Raw genomic sequence first — 27,028 nt, forward strand, 5'->3', positions numbered from 1 at the left:
TTCTCCCCTGGGCGCTTGCTACTGGTTCTCTGGATGACACCAAAGGAACCCTGAAGATGAGGCTGAACCCCAGCCCCAAAGGCTGGGGTTGTGGCAGCCCTCTTGCTGGGAGGTCTTGCTGCCTCGCCCCACCCACCTTTCATCCCAACTTTAGGCCCTATGTCATGGGCAGGCAAGTAGTTCTTGCTGTGATGTGCAAGTGTGCGAGCCAGTAAGTTAGGGACAAGGGGCTTTTTATTGGAACAAAAGATACAGTAAAACTGTACTCCCACTGCCCGCAGCACTCCCCGCCCACCGTCTGGACTGGACTCCCCCTTCTCGGACTGGTGGCTGGTTGGTTCCTACTGCCTTGTCCTCCCAGGCCTGGACAGCCACGGGGTGGTCACTCCTGGATGTTCTGTGTGATCCAGCCTCTCACAGCAGCCACCCGGGTATAGACACCTGGGAAGTGAGGTCGCCCGCAGCCATAGCCCCAGCTGGTGACCCCAGTTAGCACCCACTGGCCAGAGGGTTCCCTGCAGGCCAGAGGTCCCCCAGCATCACCCTGAGGGGAGGAGAGAGGAAAGGCACTCAGAGCAGGCCAGTTTCCCCCACCTCCCATAGCAACCCTCGGGCAAGAGAGGACTGACCCGACCCACACACCTTGGGTGGCTGGCCTCCACAGGAGTCTCCTGGGCTCCCCATGTGACCCCAAGTGAGTAGCCCTGTGAGCCTCACTTTTACTATCTGGGAAATGGGCTTCATGCCAGGACAAGCCATTCATCTGTCTGGCAGACATTTGTGAGCACCTGCCACAGGTTCCCTAGTAGAACGGCCTTACGCTGCATGCAGCCGGTTCCCATTCCTCGCCTGCAGGGCGGCAGTGAGGATGTGGGGTGGGAACTGGCTGGTCGTGGATGCCCAATAAACAGTGGTCCATTAAACATCTAAGGGTGAAACGGTTCCCTGCTTGATCAGCTTAAGTTTGCACCAAAAAGTGGGGTCCTGGCTGTGGGCTTTAGAGCAACCAGAACGGGCTCTCCCGGACGGATGGGGCCCTTCCCCTGGCAGAACACCCGTTTCAGTGTTAAATTGTGCTCACCGAACAGCTGTCCACGCCACCCTGCGGGAAGCCGGCACACAGCATGCGGCTGCTGATCTGCACGGGGTAGTAGCGGCGGCAGGCCTGCTCGCTGAGGAGGCGCACAGCCGCCTTCTGCAGCTGCCGTGCCATGGAGCCTATGGTGAGACGGGCGGTAGGCGGGGAGGGACCAGGCTGGAGGCCTTCCTGATGCCCCCCGAGCGTGCGGGGCCGGGCTCCGAGTGTCGGACTCGCCTACCTCCCTCTCGCACGGAGCCCCAGCCGGTGATGACACAGCGTGCCCCATTGGGGGGCCGGGGTGCAGGCTCCGGCAGGCAGATGGGCCGCACCAGGCGGCTCCGGTGCACGGGCCCTGCCAGCTCCAGCAGCGCCACGTCATAGTCGAGCGTGTAGAGGTTGTAGAAGGGGTGCTTGTAGATGCGTGCCACGCGCTCCAGCTGCCCCTCGGCGCCACTCAGGAACGGCGTGCCCAGAAAGGCCACCCACTGCTTGGGGTCCCCATAGCTGCAGGGTGCGTGGGGACAGGTGTCTGGAGCCCCGCACCCCAGGTACCCCTGCCTGTGGCTCCTCTGGACTCTGCCCCACAGGGCTGTGGCCTGGTCCTTGCCTGTGCCCCAGGGGGTGGTCAGGGACCTTTGGCAGAGCCCTCAGCCTCTGGGCCCAGGGTTGCTCGTGGATATGGGGATGAGTCATCCCTCCTGGGACAGTGAGGGGGGCCTTGCCTGAAATGCACCCACAGCAATGAGGTGACATCACATTACCCATTTCTGCCCAATATTAGGGCTCTGGTGGCCAGAGGGCCCCCTGTCCCACCTGCCCATTCCCTCTGACCCTGTCCTACAGCGAGTGTGCAGAGTGCGCCTCCAAGAACTGGCTTTCTCCAAGGAGCGCAGGGCCCCTGGCCTGTTCCACCCTGAGCAGCCTGCCCTGAAGGGGACTCCCAGTGTGTGGCCTTCGGAGAACGGAGATGTCTGTTCCCCAGAGACCCATGTACCACCGAGCTGGGCCCTGGACTCGAAGAGGCTGCAGCCCTGGGGTTTGGAGCGGGAGGTGTGTGGCAGGGTGTGTGTGTGTAGGATTGAATCCCTGCAGCCCCAGGTGGTGAGTGTGCAGGGGTGGGCTGCACGGACTAGGGGCAGCAGGGGGTCCCAGTGGCGGGGGTGGGGGGGTATTAAGAGCAAAAGGCATGTGGACATGACTGAGTTTTGGGGCCACGGGTCATTTCCTGTGAACCACCAATGGGCTGGGGCACTGGGGGCAGGTGAGACTCACACGTCAAAGCAGTGTGCAGCAGACAGCAGCCACCTCTCCGCCACCAGCACGGCCCCGCAGCGGTGCTCCCGGCGCCGCAGCCACAGGCTCACCTGCCACGGCCACTCCCCTAGGCCGGCGGCGCTGCCGCCCACGATCCTGGTCAGCGCGGCCACGGGCGCCAGGCCGCAGTCTGCAGGAGAGCGGACCGAGGGCATTGGGCGGATGCAGTGCCTCTCACACTGCCCCTTAGGGGACCCACCTCGAAAAAACACACCAACACTGGACTTGGTGCTTGGTCCTACAAACACACCTCTTCTAGGCTTTCCCAAGTAATATTTGAAATGCATTGAAGTCTGCTTCCTACAACCTCAGCGTTGGGGCCGTGCTCCTCCCCAGATGGGGACCAGGACAGTGTCCTCTCCCACCACCAGGAGCTGGGTTCTCTGCTGGCTCAGATCTTCCCACACCCCTTCGCTCTGCCAGGAGGCCCCCCCTGGCCCACCAGCTCCTGTGCTAGTCTGTCTTCCCAGACACCCTTGTGCTGTGACGCCCGTCACCCCCAGCACAAGGTGCACCCTCAGAACACAGCTGTAGGAAGCACCAGGGTGTGCAAGAGGGTGCTGCAGGGACCCTAGCACCCGTCAGGGGCTCACCTACCCACCTGATTCCCACAGGGCCGCTCCGGAGCCTGCCCCTTCCCAGCCACTCCCACCACCCAGTGCCTCCGCTCCCTCCAGATGGAGGAAAGGCTCCTGCTCTGGCCTCAGCTGGAAGAAGAGCTGGGAAGCCAAGAGGCCACCTGCCCCGTCCCTGCTAGCCCCACCGCCGCTACCCTCCTGACGCCATCTGGACCTTGCCCAGGGCCAAAGCTGTGCTCCCTTTCCTGGACGCCTGCCCGTAGCTAGGGGAAACGTGAAAATCAGGCTAAAGGCCAGAGCCACATGAAGCTCGCTGGGGAGTGAAACTGTTTCTCCCAAGAACAGTCACAGCTGCACCGGCTCACACACCCGCATTCTCTGACTGCCCCTGCTGGAAACCCTGGGCCCGGAACCAGGCGGCAGAGAAGGCTGTGAAGGGAGGGCCCCCCTTGGCTCTGGAGGGTCTAAATCCCGAAACTTTGCCTCGATTCCCGGTCCAGGTGCAGGGCTCAGATAAGGGGGTTCCAGACTCAACGTGTCACCTCTGCCTTAACTGATTCCCAAGGAGACAGGACCCAGACCCTCCCCGCCCCCCGAACCCACACCCAGGCCCTTGGCACATGGTCTGCTTTGGTCTGAGCCCATGAAAGCTCTGCTTCATCTCAAGGTCACCGACACAGCATTCGCCCCAGAGCCTGGCTTCCTGACGACCCGACTTGCTTTGTTTGGCCACCCGTCCCGGGCGCCTCTGGTGTGCGGCTTGCCTTGTGGCGGAGCCTGTGAATCTGGCTTGGTGGGTTCAGGCCTGTGTGGGGTGACAGGCTGATGGAGCCAGGCCACTGTATGACCATGTGCAGGGAGAACAGGTAAGAACCCTCACGACATGTCATGAGGATATGATGGAGCAGTGGGATTATGGGTAGTTTTCCCCAACCGTCTCTGTCATGGGGTTCAGTTATGCACACACACCCCTGCCCAGACCCATCTGAAGGACAGTGGACCTACGGCAGCCCAGGGAGGGGACTGGTGACGGAGGAGGAGGCAGAGAAACCTCCCTGGGCCAGTCTCTGCAGGGGTCACCGTGAAGGTGCCGGGGGGCTTGGGACAGTGGGAAGTTCTGGGGAAGCTCGCGGTGAGGAGGAAGGTGGGTGCAGCCTGCAGGGACCAGCCGCCTGTGTGCTGAGCATCTGCCCCCTTTGGGAGCTCACCAGAACAGCCTGCTCCCGCCTCCCACCTGGATGGAAGCAGCCCAGACATGGCCCCCAGAATCTGGATACGAGAGCATGGAGTTCCTGTCTGCCTGGGGGGTGGGCGGGCTCGCTAACATGGTGCACCTGGCAAGTCCCACGCCATGCAGAAGTCAGTGTTTTCTCTGTGGCCCCCACACACCGACGGCATCTGCTGGCTCAGCCTTAGCCGGAGCCGTAGGAGATTGCCGTAGCTGATGGGGCTTTATCTTTGACTGACGAATGCAGCAGTTTTATATGCTAGTAGTTCTGGTTAATAGCTAGTAAAAGTGAACTCAGCATTTTAGACACGAATGGAACGATCTCAGGGCTACGTTCTCTCTCGGCGTCTCTCCTGGCCAGTGAGGTACCCTCTCAGCCATAACGGGAGCGGGGAGACCAGCTGGCCCAGCCCTGCTCGGTCCTGCTCGGTCCTCCTTTCACGCCTCACTATGTACGCTCTCATGAGTTTGTTTCTCCACCTTCTGGGTCCTGCTGTACCTGAGCTTAGCGGGTCTGGCCCAGAGGGGGGCTTTATGAGCGTGGGATGAGTGGACGGAGAATTCCCCTCATAGAGACCCTGGTCAGGGACTCCCCATGTACCCCCCGAAGTTTCCTTTAAAAAATGGGAGCTGGCAGGGGTTGCAGGTTAAGACATTTGCCACTAGGTGGTGCCGGTCTGCCCATTCAGTGCCCGCCCATGCCCATGCCCATGCCCATGCCCACGTCCCTGGCTGTCAGGGTGATGATGGGCAGACTTGTGTCCCCACAAAAGCCAGAGTTAAAGCTCTGACCTCCAGGACATCAGAATGTGGCTGTGGGGAGACGGGGCCTGTAAAGTGGTTAAGGTACAGTGAGGCCATTGGGGTGGGTCCTAATCCAGTATGACTGGCGTCCTTCTAAGAAGAGATGAGCACAGACACAGAGGGACGACCCTGTGAGGACACGGGGAGAAGGTGGCCATCTGCAGGCCAAGGAGAGCGGCTCCAGGACTGGGAGGCGGTAAATGTCTGCTGCGTACGCCCCCAGCCCGTGGGACGCTGACAGCCGCCCTGACAGACTGACGCCAGACCCCTGCCACCGACACGCGCCACCTCATTCCTCCCAGTACCTGGTGGCTGGGCGTCCTTGGTGGTCCGCGAGGCGTTTGGAAGTGGTGTCTGCCCCCCGGCAGTGGTGCTCGCGGCACTGGCGGTGCTGTTGGCAGGTTGGCTGGCTGCCTTGCTGGGGGTCCGGGGGGCGGGTGTGCTGGCTGTGACCCCCAGGACTGTGAGGCCAGCCACTGTCCTGGGGACATGCGTGGTGGTGGCAGGCGTCCTTGTGGTGGAGGGGGCGGGGGTGGGCAGCGGGGAGGAGGACATGATATCCAGGATCCAGCCCTTCAGACTGGTGATGCGAGCATACACGCCGGGTTTCTTAGCCTGAGCACAGCCAATCCCCCAGCTGACAATCCCCGCCAGATAGAACACACCAGGGGTCTCCTCACAGGCCAGGGGGCCCCCAGAGTCACCCTAAAAAGAAGGAAAGAGGGCTGGCTGTGACCATCGGGCACCTCTCTGCAGAGGGCACTGCCAGGACCTCCCGCATTCCCACAGTGGGAGAGGCCCATCAGGGGAGCAAGAGGACAGGGCATGGGGACACGGGGCCACAGGGTCTGAGACAGCCCCGCCCTCATCCCCATGCCCCAGCTCCCCAGGAGTGAATCCTGATGGACAGTGTGGTCATATGGGTACTAATCTGGGGTTAGCTTTATTTCAGTTAATATACACTGTACCTGCCCTGGCTGGTTTGGCTCAGTGGATAGAGCGTCGGCCTGCAGACCGAAGGGTCCTGGGTTCAATTCCACTCAAGGGCACATGCCTGGGTTGCGGGCTCGATCCCCAGTTGGGGGCGTGCAGGAGGCAGCTGATCAATGACTATCTTTCATTGTTGATGTTTCTATCTCTCTCTCCCTCTCCCTTCCTCTCTGAAATCAATAAAAATATATTTATATATATATAGTATCTCTTTAAATATGTACATATAAAATATGACTTTAAGTATGCATATAGATATATTGAAGTATGTATACATTTTGTATATATCTACCACATTCTTAAAAACTTTTTAAATAGATTTTTTTAACTATAGTTTTATTTTGATTTTAGAGAGAGGAAGGGAGAGGGAGAGGAAACAGCGATCAGCTACCTTCTGCATGACCCCTACCGGGGATCGAGCCCAAACCTGGGCATGTGCCCGGACTGGGAATCAAACTGGAGACCTCGCGGTGCATGGGACAGCACTCAACCAACTGAGCCACATCGGCCAGGCCTGCCACACACTTTTAAACGGCTACCTCCTCTTCTGCTGCGACATGCTAGGGTTTCTCTAAATTATACATTTAAACCAGTGGTTCTCAACCTTCCTAATGCCGCGACCCTTTAATACAGTTCCTCAGGTTGTGGTGACCCCCAATTTCACTGTTACAAATTGAACATAATTAAAGCATAGTGATTCATCACAAAACAATATGTAATTATATATGTGTTTTCCGATGGTCTTAGGCAACCCCTGTGAAAGGGTCGTTCGACCCCCAAAGGGGTCGCGACCCACAGGTTGAGAACCGCTGCTTTAAAGACATTTAGTTCACCTCCCGATTTCCCCTGCACTGAAAATCCTCAGCTCTGAACAAAGGAGCATTGCCAGGGGCAGGGTGTGAGCTCTTCTCTGAATCCCGCTCGGTGCCCTCTGAGTGCTACCTGGCAGGAGTCCACCTTGCCCTCCAGGAAGCCGGCACAGAGCATCCTGTCCGTGAGCGAGAAGTTGTAGAGGGCACTGCACGCCTTCTGGTCGATGATGCCCACCGACGCTCGCTGCAGAGTGTCTGGCTTCGTGGCTGCCAGGAAAAGGACCCCCCCCCCCCAAATGACAGAGTGATCACCGTTCAGTGTCTGGTTCGGCTCTGAAAGGCACCCTCCTCATCCTGCAGATGAAGAAACTGAGGCTCACAGGGTTGCTGGGAAACGGAGTCACGTGGCCAGAAGGAGGCGGAGCCCAGAGCTCGGAGCCCTAGCATCTCGCCACGTCCCAAGCGGACTCCCGAGCCCCTGGGTGACCTGCGGGCGGCCACTGAGTTTTCAGCGGGAGCATTAACTCTGGGGCTCTGCAGGGCACAGCACGAGGGCCTGGAGCTTTTTCAGAAAGGGCCACAGGGTAAGTATTTTCGGCTTTACAGGCCAGTCTCTGTCGGGGCTACTCAGCTCTGCGTTTGTAGCAGGAAAGCCACCACAGAGCATCTGTCAACAAATGGTCTTTGCTGTGCGCCAGCTGAATTTCATGTATAAAAAAGAGCCGCCTTGGGCCTGTGGCTGGAGGAGTGCAGAGGCCAGGGGCGTGCAGGCACTGGGAGCGGGACCCACCAGGCACTCACCGTTGCCCTCCTGCGTGTTGCCCCATCCTGAGATGACGCACTTGCGGCCCACGGGGAACTTCTGGATGGCCAGGGGCAGGCAGACGGGCTGGATGTATTTGTTGAAGACCAGGGGCCCTGACAGCTCCAGGATGGCCACGTCGAAGTCCAGGATGCTGGGGTTGTACTGGGGGTGCAGCACCGTCCTTTTGAGCCCCATCTTCACCGGGCTCCCGCCGATGCCCGTGAGAGACACCGTACCCAGGTGGGCCTGCACCAGCTCCGCCTTCGTGCTGCCAACAAGGGGCCACTCAGACACACCTGCTGCCCCAGGAAGCCGGGCAGAGCTGCAGGGCCCAGACTCTGGGGAGGGGCCCCAGGGGGTGGAGGGGCCACACGGCTGCTCCCCAAAAGCAGTCCCAAACTGGGGGGGCTGGGGGCAAGACAGGGAGCCCCTTTGGGCCTCATTTCCGGGTCTGTAACAAGAGGGAGTTGGCCCAGCAGCACGAGAGGCCCCGACAGCTTTATGACCCAAAGGTCAGTGCCGCCTGGCTGTCCGCTCCCATCTGCCCCTAGTGCTCCCCTGGAGGTCAGCTTGAAGATTACTCTCCCTTGAGATGGCTCCTCCAGGGCCCCCCACTTCTCCTTCCTGCTCCCCTCTCATTTGCAACCAGACATCCAGACAGCAGGATTGTGAGCCGGGGGAGGTGGGGGCGGGGGAGGGGGCTCTGCCGTGGCCACCCTGGTGCATAGATGGCCGCACGTCTGGTCACAAGTGGTTTCTGAATGCATGGGGCAGGGGACCCAGTGGGGACAGGGGGCTGAGCAGGCCTCCTGGGCCGGGCCGGTCTTACTGGTTGAAGCAGTGGGCTGCCGACAGCAGCCAGCGGTCTCCCACCACAGTGGCTCCGCAGAAGTGCCTGGAACCTTCCTTCAGGCTGACCTGCCAGGGCACCTCCCCCGCGGCGGCTCCCAGCCCTCCCACGATCCGGGTGGGCTTGTCCATGGCTGGTCTGGCGCCGCACTCTGAGGGGAGAGAAGAGGCCCCCCGCCTTAGCTCCGAGTGGGCGCACCTGGGCCTAGAAGGGCCCCGACACCAGGTGCAGCCCCCGGGCTCTGATTGGGCCGGGGCAAACCACTCTCATTATACAGACGGGTCACTGAGGCTTCAAGGTGCCCTAATGTCCAAAGGACTAGCAGCAAGTGTGTGCACAGCTGGGCGGAGTCGCTTAAAAATGAGAAGATAGCCCTGGCTGCTTGCTCAGTGGGCAGAGCGTCTGCCCTTGGAGCGAAGGGTCGCAGGTTTGATTCTGGTCAAGGGCACGTACCTGGGTTGCGGGCTCCATCCCTGGCCCCTAGTCGGGGCGCGTGCTGGGGGCAACCAAGCAATGTGAGTTACAGATGTGTCTGTCTCTCTGTCTCTCCCCCTCCTTTCCACTCTAAAAAAATCCTCGCGTGAGGATTAACAAAAATAAATAAGTAAGTAAGTAAGTAAGTAAATAAATAAATAAATAAATAAATAAATAAATGGGAAAAATGTCCTCGAGTGAGAATTAAAAAAAAGAGAAGATAAAATTATGAAGTGCCCTGGCCCCGTCGGACTAAGACCTGAAGCCAGACACAGACCTGAAGCCCCCAAGGCCGGGTGATGAGCTTGCTACAAGGGGGGAGCCCGCACAGCAGAACCCCGGCGGGGGACTCACCAAACAAAGGGGGGGTCAGGTTACTGTGGGACCCTGGGAGGGGGCAGAGTATAGGGACACTTTTGTGGAACAGAGTTCCGATGGGCTCGGAGCATCGTGTTTTGTGGGACCTAAAGGAGGATCCCTATCAGATCTGGGTCCTGGGACACCACAAGGTGAAGACAGATGTGAATGTGTTTCAAGACCCAAGTCCGACAAGGTGAAGCGACGGAACTCCTGGGCCGGACACTCCAAAATGTTCACAACGGTTGGTCTTATGTTGTGTTTTGTGTGTGTCACCACAATTAAAAATGAAAGTAAAACACCCACATACGCTGGATTTTACATGGAAAAGGGAGCATGCAAGCATGTCCAGGACAATTTTGAAGAAAAAAAAATTAGAAGTGAGGGCTCTTGGATATGAAAATGTACACATACGTGCTCTATGTAAGTGGTGTTTCTGGAGGGCACCCGCATGTGAAAACGCAGTCTCTCCCCACCCTGGCCCCACAGTCGTGGTCATGCCTCTTGTTGACCCTTTGGGGCAGTCTGTGAATCTGGAGGGTGCCCGTGAATCTGGAGGGTGCCCGTGTGTGTGTCTTAGCCTGTGCTCATGACAGACATCACTGATCCATCACCCATCTCTTCCCCACGGAGCCTTCACGAAGCCAGTACCAATCGATCCACCCTGCAGGGAGCGCACGCCGGCCCCTGCCTGTCTCCCCAGGAGATACCTTGTGGCTTAGAGGCCGTCACTGAGTCAGGTGCGGAGCTGGGGGCCGCTGTGGGTTTGGTGGGGGTGTTGACCACCTGGCTCTGGGGGCTGGTGGACCAGACAGTGCTGGGGGTGGCGGGGGCAGGAGCCTCCGTGGGAGCCAGAGGCTTGCTCGCCATGGCGATCGCCCCCAGGATCCAGTCTCGCAGCCTGGTCACTCGGGCGTAGACCCCTGGACGCCCGGCTTCCGCACAGCCGATGCCCCAGCTCACGATGCCGGCCAGGAAGAACCTGCCAGAGGGCTCCTCGCAGACCAGGGGGCCTCCGGAGTCACCCTAGGAGACAAAGGCACACCCTCAGGAGGAGTCAGGGCTCCCAGGCTCCCGGTCCCAGAGCTGCAGGGTCCGAGAACCGTCCCTGGGTGGGGCCCTCTCCCCACACAAGCTCACGAGAAAATGGGGGCCGATAATTCACATCTCAGAACCTCCGTTTCCTCTTTCGTAAAAATAAAATAGGGCAGTAGGACCGTGGGACCTTGAAGATCTTTCAGTTCTACCACTAGCAGTTCAAAACCCAGCCCCGTTGGCAGCATCCTCTGCCCCCCGTATCTCACTGCATCTTCGCTGACGTCGCCCTTGCTCAGGGTGGCAGTGTGGCTGCCCTGCTGGAGCCGCAGACAGCTCACCGGCCGCGAGGCCTTCTCCAGACGTGCCGGCTCGCTCCTCACCCACCCTGTCTTGTGAGCCTTGCCTTCTCCTCACACCCAGCTCACCTGGATTCTCACATTCTCAAACACAAGCATTTTCTTATTATTTCTTTTTCCCCATTTTATTTTTTAAAATATTTTTTATTGATTTTTAGAGAGAGAGGAAGGGAGAGGGGGAGAGAGAGAGAGAGAGAGAAAGAATGAATCGTCGATAGGTTGGCCTCCTGCATGCCCCCTACCAGGGATCAAATCTGCAACCCGGAAATGTGCCCTGACCAGGAATCGAACTGGCAACCTTTTGGTGTGTGGGGTGAGACCCCACCCACTGAGCCACACTGGCCAGGGGCCCGTTTTATTTTGATGTATTGATGTATCGAACCCGGGACCCTTTAATCCGCAGGCTGACTCTATCCACTGAGCCAAACCACCTAGGGCCAGGGCCCATTTTATCTTTTTAATTTATTGAGGTGACACTGGTTAACAAAATTATACAGGTTTCAGGTGCACAATCTACAACACGCCATCTGTGCACTGTATTGTGTGTGCACCACCCCAAGTCACGTCTCCGACAATCACCAGTGCTCTTATTATTTCCCAACACTTCCTCCAGGTTCTGGGTTCTTTGCTATGGCAACCTGAGCACATGTAGCAGTCTCTCCTCACCCACCAGGCTTTAGAAATGAGAACAAACATATAGACTGCAGCCCTGGCCAGTGTGGCTCAGTGGATAGAGCGTGGGCCCACGCACTGCAGGTTCGATTCCCAGTCAAGGATACGCACCTGGGTTGCAGGTTTGATTCCTCAGCCCTGGTCCGGGGTCACGCAGAAGGCAACCACCAATCCATGTTTCTCTCTCTTTCCCCTTCCTCCCTTCCACGTTCTCTAGAAATCAGTGGAAAAAATATCCTCGTGTGAGGATGAACAAAATGACAACACACACAGCAACAAAAACCCACAAAGAAGGGAATCCAGAGCTGCGCTGAAAAGCGAGGGTAGAAACCGGGGGGCCCTCTCTCGCCGCCTCCTTGGGTGGGGCGTTGTCTGGGGCCCCTGCGGGCCCCGGGGCTCACCTGGCAAGAATCCACCTTGCCATCCAGGTAGCCGGCGCACACCATCCGGTCGGTGAGTGAGTTGCCGTACAGGCTGGCACACAGGGCCTGGTCCAGCAGCTCCACGGTGGCTTTCTGCAGCATCTCCGGCTTGATCACTGCCCGGGGCGGGAGAGGCCAGTGGGGTGAGTGTTCCGGGGCCCCGGCGGTCACCCTGAGCCAGAGTGCTGAAGGACTTCTCTTCTCTGTGCCTCAGTTTCCCCAGCTGCAAGCAGAGATGCTGCAGCCGCAGCCTCAGAAACTAGCGAAGAGTAAATAAAGGCTCTTCAAATGCCTACTGAGAACACTGTCCACTCAGACAGCTGAGAAGTGTCCAGGGTGACACCCCAAGACCGGGCTCCACGTCTCCGCTCCCCTTACCTGCGTCTGCTGTTACTCTAGACCAGGGGTGGGGGGGCACATCTGGCCCGCGGGCCGTCCAAGGCCCGAGAAATCATTTGGCCTGGCCCTGCCAAGGCATTAGGGGTGAGCTCATTAAATGTTTGCCCAAATTTAGCAGGCTAATTTTTCAGTTGATAATTCTGTCTGGCGTTATAAATATCCAAATAGCCCTTGGCAGAAAAAAGGTTCCCCACCCCTGCTCTAGTCCTACCCTGCTGGAATCATCTCTTAGCCCGGCAGCCAGTGCCATCTTGGCTAAACATTAAATCAGATTATATCCTTTTCCCCCCTCAACCCCCTCCAGGGTGAGTTCCCCCTGGCTCAGCCTAAATGCCCAAGACTGGACCACCTACCCCAGGGCCCTTGCACATCCTGTCCCAGCTGCCTAGCATGATTGTCCGGAGGAATCCGCTTGCCTTCTGCCTTCCTCTCCTTTCTCAGGAGGCCTCTCTGACCTCCCTATTTAACCCTGCAGCCCCCATCCTGGTTATTGTCTCCACTGCTTTCATCGCCATCTATCACTCATCTTGTCTAGTATTTACTGCCCCTACAATTGCCAGGTCCAGAACAGTAGCCAGCGGCCACACGTGGCTATTTAAATGTAGATGTAAATGCGTGCAAATGAAGTAAAATGTAAAGCCCAGTTTCTCAGTTGCACTGGCCACATTTCGTGGGGCTGCCGGCTCCCATAGTGGTCGGTGCTCCCATAGAGCCCGCCCATCGCCAGGACGGTGATGCCGGATGGCGCTGGGCCAGACGGGATGGGGGTGCCACGTGGGCAGGGACTGCTGTCTGCTTTTCTTGCTGCATAATCTCTGGAACGGGGAGCTGGAGGGGCTCACATGTGCATTGATCGGGTTTAGTCATCAGCCGCTTCCCCTCCGGATTAGGTTCTTGTGGCAGATATCTTTATCACAAAATCCTAACCTTCCAGGATTTTTCTTTTTTCTCAGGCAGGCACAGACCGGGAAACCCCACACAGGCCAGTGGGCCTTGCCGGGGAGGTCGGGCACGTCAGAGTCTCAGACCCCGGCCTCGGGAAGCCCTGGGGAGGACACCCCCTCCCAGGCTCCAGAGCCATGGACAGGCACCGTCTACACAAACCTGCGTACCTGCTGACCTGTCCGAGGCTGTGGCTACTAGAGTGCACACTGCAGCTCTGGAATGTTCTGGAACTTCCTCAGTGATGGGACTCTTTCTGTCCCCTCACTCTTTGCCTGTCTGGGTTGGCCTCACCCGCCACGTCTTGGTTGAGGCTCACTTCGTGGGCCCTTTCCTAAAGCTGTCCGCCCACCCCCACTCGCTGTTCTTGCTGCATCCTGTGGGTCTCCTCGCCAGCACTCATCGCCTCCAATCTCAACCGACCCTCATCACTGGAGGCCGTTCTGGTCTCTAGCGTCACTACGAACACGGGATTCCTGAATATGGAACAGGGCTCCTGCGGAAATGCAGGCTTAGGTTCCGGTGACTCTGGTCACAGCATTTCCCTCAAGCAATCGATGCGTCACCTTGTGCCATGTGTGTTTCCGCTTAAAGAGGCCTTATTTAATATGCATTTGTCCAAAATAACGAAGCCACTATAAAACGGAGTCAGAGCTGCCAGCCCAGAAGAACGGCCTCGCACATCTTATACCTCAAACCTTGGAATGTTAAAAACAAGGCCAAACAACCGTCTGAAATACCTTCGTTCCCACTAATCTCTCACTGTGATTTAGAGCAAGACTCAGCAATCTCTCTCTCTCAGGCCAGATGCTTGTTGGTGTGTGTGTGTGTGTACACATGCTTAACTGGAATTTCCACTAATTGTTTTTATAAATAAAGCTTTATTGATTCATTAAAAAAACAAAACAGGGCCAAATAACCCTTGGGCTGGGCTTAGGCAACCTTGTGTCCCAAAGAACTGTTTGCAAAGATGATAAGAAAGCAGATGTTATGACGACTGGACGGAGAGCTACCGGACTGAAAGTACACACAGTTTTCAGAATAAACACCCCTATGTCATGTGTGGGCACCAACAGCAGCGCCTTCCTTCTGTAGATGTAACTGTTCCTCTGGCCTTTCTCATCAGCACCCATCGCCTTGCCTCCTCATCGGAACTCTGCGTTCATTCACTGACCTTGAACTCAAGGCCAGAGGTGCCGTAACTCGTGCCTGAACCAAGTTGACCTGACACCGTTTTTCTCCCTGACGCACCTGGCAGCCTTCTTGTGCCACAGTAGCCAGCACTTCAGCCCCGTGCGTGGGGGGCAGCAAAATCAGCCACAAAAAGCACAAAAATGCAAAAAACAAACAAACCACAAAATACATGGCAGTAACTATAGCATGAAAAGGACCCTCGCTTCCAGTCTGAGCTGAAACCAGGAGGCAGGGCATCACCTTAAATGAGAACATGCTTGTCCTCAACTCAAGCACGTCCTCTCTGTGCACATCCGCAATTGACCCCAAAATCCCCATTTGTATCTACTTGGGGCTCAAAATAAATGTTGCAAGTGTCGAACCTGCAGATAGGCAATCGTGGGTAAGGGGGAGAACCGTGCGGGTAAATCTGCTCCTGGCAGGTGGGGGGGGGGGGGAGGGGAGCTTACGGAAGTCCTCCCTGAGGTAGCCCCAGCCGGAGATGAGACACTTCCTCCTGGGCGGGAAGACGTGGGTGGCCGCCGGCAGGCACACGGGCTGGACGTGCCGGCTGAAGGGCAGGGGGCTGCCCAGCCGCAGCACCGCCACGTCGAAATCGGCGGTGTCGGGGTTGTAGGAGGGGTGCGTGATGATCTGGGCCACGCGGGCCCGCACCGTGCTGGCCTCGGAGCCGCTGAGCTGGGTGGTGCCAGCGTAGGCCACCCACTCGGTGGGATCCTGGAACCTGCGGGGCAAACAGATGGCACTGAGCGGCCCCTCTGCACGGGCCTGGGGAGGGGGCTCCGGAGAGGGGGGTCATCTCTGGGGCCCAATGTTAAGGGGTGCCCCAAAACTCAGTCAGCAAGACATATGTTCAGCCCTAGCTGGTTTGGCTCAGTGGATAGAGCGTTGGCCTGCAGACTGAAGGGTCCCAGGTTCTATTCCAGCCAAGGGCACGTGCCTGGGTTGCGGCTCGATCCCCAGTAGGGGGTGTGCAGGAGGCAGCCAATCAGTGATTTTCTCTTATCATTGATGTTTCTCTCTCTCTCCCTCTCCCTTCCTCTCTGAAATCAATAAAGAAATATACTTTAAAAATATTTCTTTAAAAAACAAAAAACACATATTTTCAAGCAACATTGTCAGAAATCATAGTGAATGCCAGAAAAATCATAATGTGGGGATTAGCAACATTTTAAACAAAGACAGAATCCCACAGGGCTGAGTGAAGGTGAGACATGTGAAGGGACACAAAACATTGTGCACCTGTCCGGTGGGCTCTCAGGACACCCGGGAGAAGTGGCGCCCCAGGCGGAAGGGACGGTGGCCCGGGGGGCGGGGGGGCGAGCCCAGGGGCGGGGGCTCACTCGCTGAAGCAGTGGGCGGCGGACACCAGCCACCAGGCCCCGATGACGGTGGCCGGGGGGGGGGGGGGGGGGGGGGGCGAGCCCAGGGGCGGGGGCTCACTCGCTGAAGCAGTGGGCGGCGGACACCAGCCACCAGGCCCCGATGACGGTGGCCGGGGGGGGGGGGGGGCGAGCCCAGGGGCGGGGGCTCACTCGCTGAAGCAGTGGGCGGCGGACACCAGCCACCAGGCCCCGATGACGGTGGCCGGGCGGGGGGGGGGCGAGCCCAGGGGCGGGGGCTCACTCGCTGAAGCAGTGGGCGGCGGACACCAGCCACCAGGCCCCGATGACGGTGGCTCCGCAGAAGTGCTCGCTGTTCTCCCGGAGGCTGACTTGCCAAGGGAACTCCCCCGCGGACGCTTCCACGCCGCCCACAATCCTGCCGGCGGTCCTCCAGCCGGGCTGCAAACCGCAGTCTGCAAGACAGGTCACCAACCAGGACCCCAGGGAGGCAGGACTCGGCCGTGCTCCGGGGACACCTCTCGCATCCCCACGGCCCCCACGTGGAAGGACAGGCTCAGGGTCCCACACTCGGCTTTTCTGTGCAAACTGGGCCAGGGGACACGGCCCGAGACCGGGCCAGGCGGGCGGACTGACCACAGTGGGCCTCGTCGGATCCATCGGAGCAGTCCGCGCTGTCATCACACTCGGGGTTCACTTTGGTCACACACTGGCTGTTCCCGCAGGAGAAGGCATTCCCCGGACAGTGTCCTGCGGGCAGAGAAGAACCGAGTTCCTGACCCCACTCCGTCTGTCCCCGCTGCGGCGAGATCCCACTTCCCGCCCAGAATGTCCAGCGTGGACATCTCCCGTCCCCTTCTCCTCCCTCAGGGCCTATGAAATGATCTCCAGATGAGCGTGGACGCAGCTGGGAACGTCGGTCAGCACCGAGGCCAGCGCTGGGCCACAGCAGTGTCTGTGCGTGTGCATGCATGCGTGCGTGTGTCTGTGTGTGTGTCTGTGTGTGTGTGTCTCTCTGTGTGTGCGTGTGTGTCTGCATGTGTGTCGGTGTGTGTGCCTCTGTGTGTGTGTGTGCTGCGCGTGCGTGTGTCTGTGCGCGCGCGCGCGCGCGTGTGTGTGTGCGCATGTGTGTGAGTCCACATTTCTAGGACCCATGTTTTAAAAAAGTGAGAAATAGGTGAGATTAAAGAATTTTAATTGTGATTCAACAGGCAACATAAAACTTGCCACTTTAACTATTTTAAGTGTGTGGTTCATATCGGGGCCAGGTCACTCTCAGTGGGGGCACTGTGAGGGTGTGACAACCAGACGTCTCCAGACACCCCCAGTGTCGCTGGGGGCAGCGTCACCCCTAGTTAGGAGCACTGAGATGGAACTAAATAAAGGTGTCCCAAAATTCACGCAAGAAGTAATTTTGATAGAAAACACAGATTTATAGCCCTAACAGGTTTGGCTCAGTGGACAGAGCGTCGGCCTGTGGACTCAAGGGTCCCAGGTTCAATTCCGGTCAAGGGCATGTACCTTGGCTGCGGGCACATCCCCAGTAGCAGGTGTGCAGGAGGCAGCTGATTGATGTTTCTAACTCTCTATCCCTCTCCCTTCTTCTCTGTAAAAAATCAATAAAAAAAAGAAAACACAGGTTTATGATTAAAAATAGTAAATTTTTTATTGATTCATAAAGTATACAGTATAGGGTTATGTATGGAATAGCATATCGGGTAAATGGCCTCCACGGCTTTGCTGGCACATACGCACTCTTGTTGAAATATTCCATGACCGTTTTGCATAAATGTGGCTGAATTTCAATGAGGCTCATTTTCATCTTGATGGCTTGGTTAATCGACAAAATTGTCGCATTTGGGGTTCAGAAAATCCACGAGTGATTGTTGGGAAACAAATGCATCCACAACGTGTCACTGTTTGGCGCGGATTTGGGGCTGGAGGCACCATCGGACCATTCTTCTTTGAAAATGCGGCTGCTCAGGCAATAACAAAAGAGTGCGTATGTGCCAGCAAAGCCGTGGAGGCCATTTACCCGATATGCTGTTCCATACATAACCCTACACTGTATACTTTATGAATCAATAAAAAATTTACAATTTTTAATTACAAACCTGTGTTTTCTATCAAAATTACTTCTTGCGTGAATTTTGGGACACTCTTTACATGCACCTATATGTGTGCCTCCAGCTGATTGGAAGGACAGTCACTAAAATATTAACAGTGATGAGATTCCAAGTAGCATTCATTCTTTTTTCTTTTGGTCCCCCAAACTTTTTCTTTTTCTTTTTTTTTAAACAACAGGTTTCCACCACTTTTCAAAAAACCCCAGAAACCCAGTAATGTTTTCTCTTAATCATGCTTGGCCATGTATACTTCCAAGTGCCTCATCTTTAATTAAAATTTTTTAAATTTATTTTCCAATTACAGTTGAAATACAATTATTATATTAGCTTCGGGTGTACAGCATCATGATTAGACATGTATGCCTTACAGAGTGACCCCCTCAATAAGTCTAGGTTATAACAAAGGGCTTTGTCTGTTAACGCTGTGCAAACACGGGACTTCGACTCTGTGCACAGAACCAGCGCTCACCCTGCTCGGGCATTTCCTTCGCGCACTTGAACCAAGTCGTAGGAGCGCTCTGGCCGTGACCACAGTCAGAGGAAGCCGGCAGAGGGCAGGCAGCTCATGGACGGGAGGAAAACATACCTGATTTCAAGTCTCTTTCTGCCAATGGCCCCTTCTGGCTTCCTGCAATGACACGGAGAAGAGATAGTGGCGACAGTCTTTGAAAACATCGCGTTGCAAAGCAGAGAGCAGCTCTGTCCACCGTGGGAGCCACTTAAAAGTCTAACTTAAATCAGTTAAAATGAAGCCAAATGGAATGTGGTGTTCCTCGGCCTCAGCGGCCCATGACAAGTGTTCCATAGCCACACAGGGCGGCTGGCTACCGTCGCGGGCAGCACAGCCGTGAGCCATTCCCACCACCACGGAAAATGGTGTTAGTGCTGACGCCGAGGACACTGGGGTGTCAGGGTTCATAGGGAGGAGACCATAAGTGTCCTGTAGGGCCAGGGCCAGGGCCAGGGTGAGGGCCAGGGCCAGGGCCAGGGCCAGGGCCAGGGCCAGGGTGAGGGCCAGGGCCAGGGTGAGGGCCAGGGCCAGGGCCAGGGCGAGGGCCAGGGCCAGGGCCAGGGCCAGGGCCAGGGTGAGGGCCAGGGCCAGGGCCAGGGTGAGGGCCAGGGCCAGGGCCAGGGTGAGGGCCAGGGCCAGGGCCAGGGCCAGGGCGAGGGCCAGGGCCAGGGCCAGGGCCAGGGCCAGGGTGAGGGCCAGGGCCAGGGCCAGGGTGAGGGCCAGGGCCAGGGTGAGGGCCAGGGCCAGGGTGAGGGCCAGGGCCAGGGTGAGGGCCAGGGTGAGGGCCAGGGCCAGGGCCAGGGCCAGGGTGAGGGCGAGGGTGCGGTGATCAGTCTTTCACCTGACAATAGTCTGATGCATCCTCGGATTTTAGAATTTATCTTATTTCTATACCAGAGGTCAACAAACTGCAGTCATGGGCCAACCCGACCCACCACTTGTTTTTGTAAATAAAGTTTTATTGATACGCAGTCGTGTCCATTTGTTTAGACATTGTCTTGGGCCGCTTCTGTGCTCCTATAGCAGGGCCCAGTAGGTGGGCTACGAAGATGAAAATAGTTACACTCTGGCTGTTCACAGGTGGCCGACGCCTGGTCCCTACCGTTGAGGGAGAAGCAGGGGGAGGGGCTATTGATTTTTATTGATTGAAAACCTACAGTCTAATGCTCCCCTGCACGGCCTCTCAGTGTCTTGGGTCTCCACTGCCCACTTGCCTGTGAGCTCGGCGGACACGATGGTGCCGTGGGCAGCCAGGGGGATGCCGTGGCCCTGCAGCCTCGCCCGGAGTCCCTGCTGCAGCAGCTCCCGCTCCAGGCCCCGGTCCAGCGAGCGCAGGGCTAGCAGCAGGAAGTGCAGCCGGAAGCGCACAAGGACACTGGAGTTCCCGTCCCTGCAGCGAGGAGAGAGGCCTGTGGAGGGAGGGCTCCCCTCGCTGGAATCTCCCGCATCGGGGTGTCCACCGAGTTTCCTTTAGCCCCCAGGGGCCCGGCTCACCTGTAGCTCAGCACCGTGCAGCCCACGCAGCTGGCCTCCAGCTCTGTCTTCCTAAAGCTGCTGACAAACTACAACGGAAACAACAGCGGCAAATGTTGAGACCACAGGCCACCGAGGAAGCCTGTCCCAGGTGGGAAGCTGGGGGGGCGGGGTGGGTGGAAAAGCACCTCCTCTTAGACCCAGTGCATGCGGCGACTTCCCAGAGCCGTGTGATGACAGGGAGGACATTTCAGATTTACTCATATGAAACCATTGCTCCACGGAAGCAATAAAACGGGGTCCATCCGCACGCTAGAATATTACTCAGCCGCGAGAGGAGTGAGGACACTGGCTACAGGTGGATGGACCTTGTAAACATGATGCTCGGTGAGAGAAGCCACACACAGAGAGGCACACAGCGTGAGAGTCTGTTTATGAGACACGTTCAGATCAGGCAGAGCCACAGAAAGTGGCTGGTGATTGCCAGGGGCTGGAAGCAGGGGTGGTGATGGGGACAGGGCTTATTTGGGGGTGATGGACGCACCAGTCCATGCCCTCATTGCCTGCATCGATAGCTGTACTGTCTCATAGAACATTCCACAAAGTCCCAGAATGTTCTACATCGGCCCCGCCCCACATGGCAACCACCATCCACACGTAGCTACTGAGCATTTGAAATGTGGCTGGTGGAGCTGAGGAAATGATTTTTACCTTTTAGCTAATTTTAATTAATTCATGTTTAAATTTTTTTAAAAAATATATTTTATTGATTTTTTACAGAGAGGAAGGGAGAGAGATAGAGAGTCAGAAACATCGATGAGAGAGAAACATCGACCAGCCGCCTCCTGCACATCCCCCACTGGGGATGTGCCCGCAACCCAGGTACATGCCCTTGACCGGAATCGAACCCAGGACCTTTCAGTCCACAGGCCGACGCTCTATCCACTGAGCCAAACCAGTTTTGGCATGTTTAAATTTAATATATATATATATATTTTAGAGGACGATGCACAAAAATTTGTGCACTCAGGGGGGGTCCCTCAGCCTGGCCTGTGCCCTCTCGCAGTCTGGGACCCCTTGGGGGATGTCCACCTGTGGCTTAGGCCCGTTCCCCAGGGGATCAGGCCTAAGTGGGCAGTAAGACATCCCTCTGGCAGCCCGGCAGCCCTCGGGGGATGTCCACTTGCCAGCAAGAAGCAGGCCTAAGCTGCAGTCAGACATCCTTAGCGCTGCTGAGGAGGCAGGAGAGGCTCCTGCCATCACTGCTGTGCTGCCAGCCATCAGCCTGGCTTGTGGCTGAGCAGAGCTCCCGCTGTGGGAGCGCACTGACCACCAGGGGCAGCTCCTGCATTGAGCATCTGCCCCCTGGTGGTTAGTGTGTGTGATAGTGACCAGTCATTCCCAGCCGTTCTGCTGTTAGGGTCAATTTGCATATTACCCTTTTATTATATGCCTGGTGCATGGGTGGGGGCTGGCTAGTTTGCCCTGAAGGGTGTCCTGGATCAGGGTGGGGGTCCCGCTGGAGTGCCTGGCCAGCCTGGGTGAGGGGCTGAGGGCCGTTTGAAGGCTGGTCAAGCCCCCTAGCAGGGACCCTCACCCCATGAGGGTGTCGCCAACTTGGGTGAGGGGCTGATGGCTGTTTGCAGGCTGGCCACAGCCCCTTCAGGGTGGGGGTCCCTGCTGGGGTGCCTGGCCAACCTGGGTGAGGGGCTGATGGCTGTTTGCAGGCTGGCCACGGCCCCCAGCCACCCAAGCTCCCAGTGGAGGCTGGCTGGAAGCAGGTATCTGGGATTTATTTAGCTTCTATAATTGAAACTTTGTTGCCTTTAGCGGAGGCCACAGCCGGCCAGGGCAGGCAGGAAGCTTGGCTTCCTCCATCACCGGGACAACCAAGCCTCCTGCTTGCTCCAGCTCCGTGGCTGCCGGCTGCCATCTTGGTTGGGTTAATTTGCATATAATCACTCTGATTGGCTGGTGGGCGTGGCTTGGGGCATGGCAAAGGTATGGTTAATTTGCATGTTTCTCTTTTATTTTATATATATATATATATATATATATATATATATATATATATATATACACACACACACACTAGGGGCCCGATGCACGAAATTCGTGCACTGGGTGTGTGTGGGGAGGGGAGTGTCCCTCAGCCCAGCCTGCCCCCTCTCACATACTGGGAGCCCTCAGGCGTTGACCCCCATCACCCTCCAATCGCAGGGTCGGCCCCTTGCCCAGGCCTGATGCCTCGGCCAGAGGCGTAGACCCTCATCACCCTCCGATCGCCTGATCAGCCCCTTGCCCAGGCCTGACGCCTCCGCCAGAGGTGTCAGGCTTGGACAGGGGACCCCCATCTTCCCCTGATCACTGGCTCTGGCCACCGCCCAGGCCTGAGGCCTCTGGCCCAGGAATCATGCCTGGGCAGAGGACCCCCATCTCCCTCTGATCGCTTGCTCCACCCCCCGCCCAAGCCTGATGCCTCTGACCCAGGCTTCAGGCCTGGGCAAGGGGACCATCATATCCCCCCAATCCCCGGCTCCACCCCCCACCCAGGCCTGATGCCTCGGCCAGAGGAGTTGACCCTCATCACCCTCCGATCACCAATCACCGGATCGGCCCCTTGACCAGGCCTGAGGCCTCCGGCAGAGGTGTCAGGCCTGGGCAGGGGACCCCCAGCTCCCCGCGGTTGCAGGCTCCGCCCCTGCCCAGGCCTAATGCCTCTTGCCAAGTGTCCGGCCCAGGCAGTGGGGACCCGCAGCTGCAGTGGCCCCGCGATCGTGGGCTTCGCTTTAGGCCCAGGCAAGGGACCCCTAGCTCCCGGGACTGCCAGCTTCGACCGTGCCCAGCTCCCATCGCTGGCTCCACCCCTACTTCCTGCTATCACTGGCCAGGGTGGCAAAGGCACCTGATTCTCCTATCATGGCTGGGGGGCAGGGCAAAGGCGGCTCCAGGGCCGCCTTTGCCCTGCCCACCAGCTCTTAGCTCCCCCCTGGGTTTCCGATCACTGTCAGTGGCAGGGGGCTTCTTCCTGCTTTCCCTTTCGCCTCCCTGCATTGTGCCTACATATGCAAATTAGCCGCCATCTTGTTGGCAGTTAACTGCCAATCATAGTTGGCAGTTAATTTGCATATAGCCCTGATTAGCCAATGAAAAGGGTATCGTCGTACGCCAATTACCATTTTTCTCTTTTTTTTTTTAAAATATATTTTATTGATTTTTTACAGAGAGGAAGGGAGAGAGAGAGTTAGAAATATCGATGAGAGAGAAATATCCATCAGCTGCCTCCTGCACATCTCCCACTGGGGATATGCCCGCAACCCAGGTACATGCCCTTGACCGGAATCGAACCTGGGACCTTTCAGTCCGCAGGCCGTCGCTCTATCCACTGAGCCAAACTGGTTTTGGCCATTTTTCTCTTTTATTAGGATATATATATATATATATATATATATATATATATATATATATATATTGATTGATTGATTTCAGAGAGGAAGGGAGAGGGAGAGAGAGATAGAAACATCAATGATGAGAGAGAATCATTGATTGGCTGCCTCCTGCACTCCCCCTACTGGGGATCGAGCTGGCAACCCGGGCATGTGCCCTTGACCAGAATTGAACCCAGGACCCCTCAGTCCGCAGGCCGACGCTCTATCCACTGAGCCAAACTGGCGAGGGCCGTGCTTAAATCTTAAAACAGATACTTGATTCACTGAGCACCACATGTACAGGCTCATCCAAGCTTAGTGTCAGCGACTCACTGCTTTCCATGGCTGAGTGACACTCCAGGGCGTGCAGGGCGGGACCACATCTGTGTGTCCATCTAGCAGCTGATGGACATCTGGGCTGCTTCCACTTTTTAGCCATTGTGACCCCCACAGTGAGCATGCGTGTGCAGGTTTCTGTGTGGACATGTGTTTTCATTTCTCTTGGTGGATACCGAGAGGCAGAATTAATTGCTGGGTCATAGGATGACTCTAATTTAACTTTCTGATGCACAGCTAGGCTTTTCCATAGCAGCAGCCCCATTTCACATTCCCACCAGCCATGAGTGGGGATTCTCATTTCTCCACTGGAAGACAATTTACAACCTTTAAACGTGGCCAACAAGCCTGCAGGAGCCACTTCCCATTGGGCACCATTCTCCGCTGCATCCTGCAATACGCCAGCCTCAGCCACACAGGTCTTGTCCAATTCCTCCAGGTACCCCATCTCCCTGCCCCAGGCCCGCCTGGGTCTCCCCCTGCTCGGCTCGCTCGGCATGAGAGCTTCTCTTGGTGGAAGCTCCTGGCCACCCACCTTGCCCCCTTGCTCTCAGGCACCCTCACCAGCATTTCCAGGGTGGGCGTCAGCGTGCGGTAGTAGTCGGAGGCCTCCTGCTGCAGGCTGCGGGCGTACCGGATCCCTTGCAGCTCGGCCGTGTGCTCCACATCGACACCCTGTGTAGAGAGGGAGGCTGCGGGCGAGACCAGGGCTCTGTGAGAGAGCCCACTGCGGCTCAGCTAAGGGGCCTCGAAGGCCCCACCACCTAGGGGCCCAGGTCACCTATAAATACGTGGGTGGGCTGACTCCCCAGAGGCTGTCCTGGCTGATTGTTAACAGTGCCTCCTTTCCAACTCTCACACTCACCCACCTGGAGGCCCCAGGGAAGCACAGAGCCTCAGAGGTCCCCAGGTTTAGCGTGAGGGCAGGACTAACTCCCAGTTTCCCTTGTCTCACTGGATGTGCCGGGCCAGGGCCTGAAGCCGACTTCAGCCAAAAATGGCTGAAACGAGCCGTAACCGGTTTGGCTCAGTGGATAGAGCGTCGGCCCGCGGACTGAAGGGTCCCAGGTTTGATTCCAGTCAGGGGCATGTACTTTGGTTGCGGGCACAACCCTGGTGGGGTGTGTGCAGGAGGCAGCTGATTGATGTTTCTAACTCTCTATCCCTCTCTCTTCCTCTCTGTGGAAAATCAATAAAATGTATATTTTTAAAAATGGCTGAAACGACCTCAGGATACCTCCTCTACTTTAGAGCAACAATCCCACCTGCGCCCTGGGAAGGGGACACCAAATACTGCCAGGGCATGACCACAGCCACAGGCACCGGGACCCTCGGACCGCCGCCCAGGACACCACCCTCTGAAAACACTTGGGTTTACAACTGTCAGAAATATTTTGTCAAAAGTACACATTAGCACCCGGCCAGTGTGGCTCAGTGGTTGAGCGTCAATCCATGCACCAAGAGGACACTGGTTCGATTCCGGGTTGGAACACATGCCCGGGTTTTGGGTTCGATCCCCAGCAGGAGGTGTGCAGGAGGCAGCCAATCAATGTTGATGTTTCTCTCTCATCATTGATGTCTCTCTCTCTCTCTCCCTCTCCTTTCCTCTCACAAATCAATAGAAACATATTTTTAAAAAGATTGCACCTTTAAAAAAGAAAAAGATACACACTAGCGAGGAATGATAGTTATAAAAATTTTAAATAACTAAAACAATAGCAACCACATAAACCATGAAAACACGCATTTCTCACGGCTGAAATAAGTTGGGACTGTCAAAAGGACACATTTGCAAAAAATGATCATAATTGTATTTATTATTATTATTATTTGTTAAATATATTTTTATTGATTTCAGAGAGGAAGGGAGAGGGAGAGAGAGATAGGAACATCAATGATGAGAGAGAATCATCGATCAGCTGCCTCCTGCATGCCCCCTACTGGGGATCGAGCCCGCAACCAAGGTACATGCCCTTGACTGGAATCGAACCTGGGACCCTTGAGTCTGCAGGCCGATGCTCTATCTGCTGAGCCAAACCGGTCAGGGCGACATATATATTTTTAAATTAGGGGGACCTACATAGGATTGCCAAACTGCTGCTTGCTATCATCATCTCGTGAAAGCAAGGTGACTTTCACAGTCCCAAATAAAACCCTAAGAACCTTATCGTCTCAGGATGAGCCCATCCCAGAGCCATAGAACTTCCCGAGACGACAGAACGTTCTAGCTCTGTGCTGTCCAGTACAGGAGCCACGAGCCATCTGTGGACTGTGACTGATGGGGACTGAGGAATTTAATTTTTAAAGATGACTTCATTTTTGTGGATTTAACTCTAAATAGCCAGTGGGGCTAGGGCCACCATCATGGGCAGCACAATTTGTACGGCCCTGTAGTACATGCTGTTGAAATATGAAAAGATCTTCCTTTGTTATTTTTATAACTGCAGTCCCACACCATATAGATGGGTCATCATTTTGCCTGTTTCATCTTAAATTCTATGAATGTCTACTGGGAACAAATATGAAATGGGAGCCATTGTGTGGTGCAATATAGACAATTGTTCATTTTTAAAAATATTTTTCAAGTTTCTTAAGACTTTTGTTTTATTTTTTAAAAACATGTTTTTGTTGCCCTGGCTGGTTTGGCTCAGTGGCTAGAGCATCAGCCTGTAGACTGAAGGGTCCCAGGTTCGATTCCGGTCAAGGGCATGTACCTTGGTTGCAAACACATCCCCAGTGGGGGGTGTGCAGGAGGCAGCTGGTCGATGTTTCTCTCTCATCGATGTTTCTAACTCTATCCCTCTCCCTTTCTCTCTGTAAAAAAATCAATAAAATATATTTTAAAACAAAAACATGTTTTTGTTGATTTCAGAGAGAGGAAGGGAGAAGGGGAGAGAGATAGAAACATCAATGATGAGAGAGGGAAAAGATCGGTTGCCTCTGCGTGTGCCCTGACCAGGAATCGAACCCTGACCTCCTAGTTCATGGGTCAATGCTCAACCACTGAGCCACACCGGCCCGGCTCTTGAGTCTTTTAATAAGTTCATTTCCCAGTCCCTATTTGTCCATTTCACCCCGGCTGTAAGAGCTCCCCTGGAGAGCTCAGCTGTGGGAAATGAAATGAGCAGGTATTAACCCGCCTGCCCGTTGCCCGCCCACCTCAGGGTGTGCCGGGGAACCTGGTCTGCTCATCGTAGCCCTTGGGTGGCAGGCAGGGCCAGCCTGCAATTCCACGCTTGCACACTCAGCCCTCTGTCGCTGGGGTCATCACGTGGACACCACCGAGCTGCCTCTGAGCGTCGCTGTGCAAGTCACCCAGTGTACGAACCCACGCGAGCCCTCAGCCACTTACCCACGAGGACTGCCAGGGTGAGGATGACGATGCTGGCGGCCACTGCAGCAGAGAGCGCCACTCGGCAGCACGCAGCGTCGGGCGCAGGGACTTCTTTTGTTGCCCTGGGCACGAGCTGCAATTCACCAGCGGTGGGCTCCATG

At 56.3% G+C, this 27,028-nt stretch overlaps 1 protein-coding gene across 1 annotated transcript; it reads right to left on the reverse strand.

Annotated features, from left to right (window-relative positions):
- Positions 1-11: 11 nt before the first annotated feature.
- Positions 12-27,028, reverse strand: TMPRSS9 (transmembrane serine protease 9). The gene is made up of 18 exons (XM_059697261.1): positions 26,886-27,028; positions 24,098-24,225; positions 19,791-19,858; positions 19,507-19,686; positions 18,372-18,409; positions 16,296-16,409; positions 15,943-16,114; positions 14,766-15,040; positions 11,761-11,897; positions 10,004-10,319; positions 8,442-8,613; positions 7,609-7,880; positions 6,938-7,074; positions 5,311-5,710; positions 2,354-2,525; positions 1,320-1,585; positions 1,082-1,218; positions 12-544 (listed from the first exon to the last, which is right to left on the reverse strand). Exons 1-18 carry the CDS (start codon positions 27,025-27,027, stop codon positions 383-385), a joined length of 3,288 nt encoding a protein of 1,095 aa, XP_059553244.1. The 5' UTR covers position 27,028; the 3' UTR covers positions 12-382.

Source organism: Myotis daubentonii, chromosome 5 (assembly GCF_963259705.1).
Source record: "Myotis daubentonii chromosome 5, mMyoDau2.1, whole genome shotgun sequence".
Classification (NCBI taxonomy): Eukaryota; Metazoa; Chordata; class Mammalia; order Chiroptera; family Vespertilionidae; genus Myotis; species Myotis daubentonii.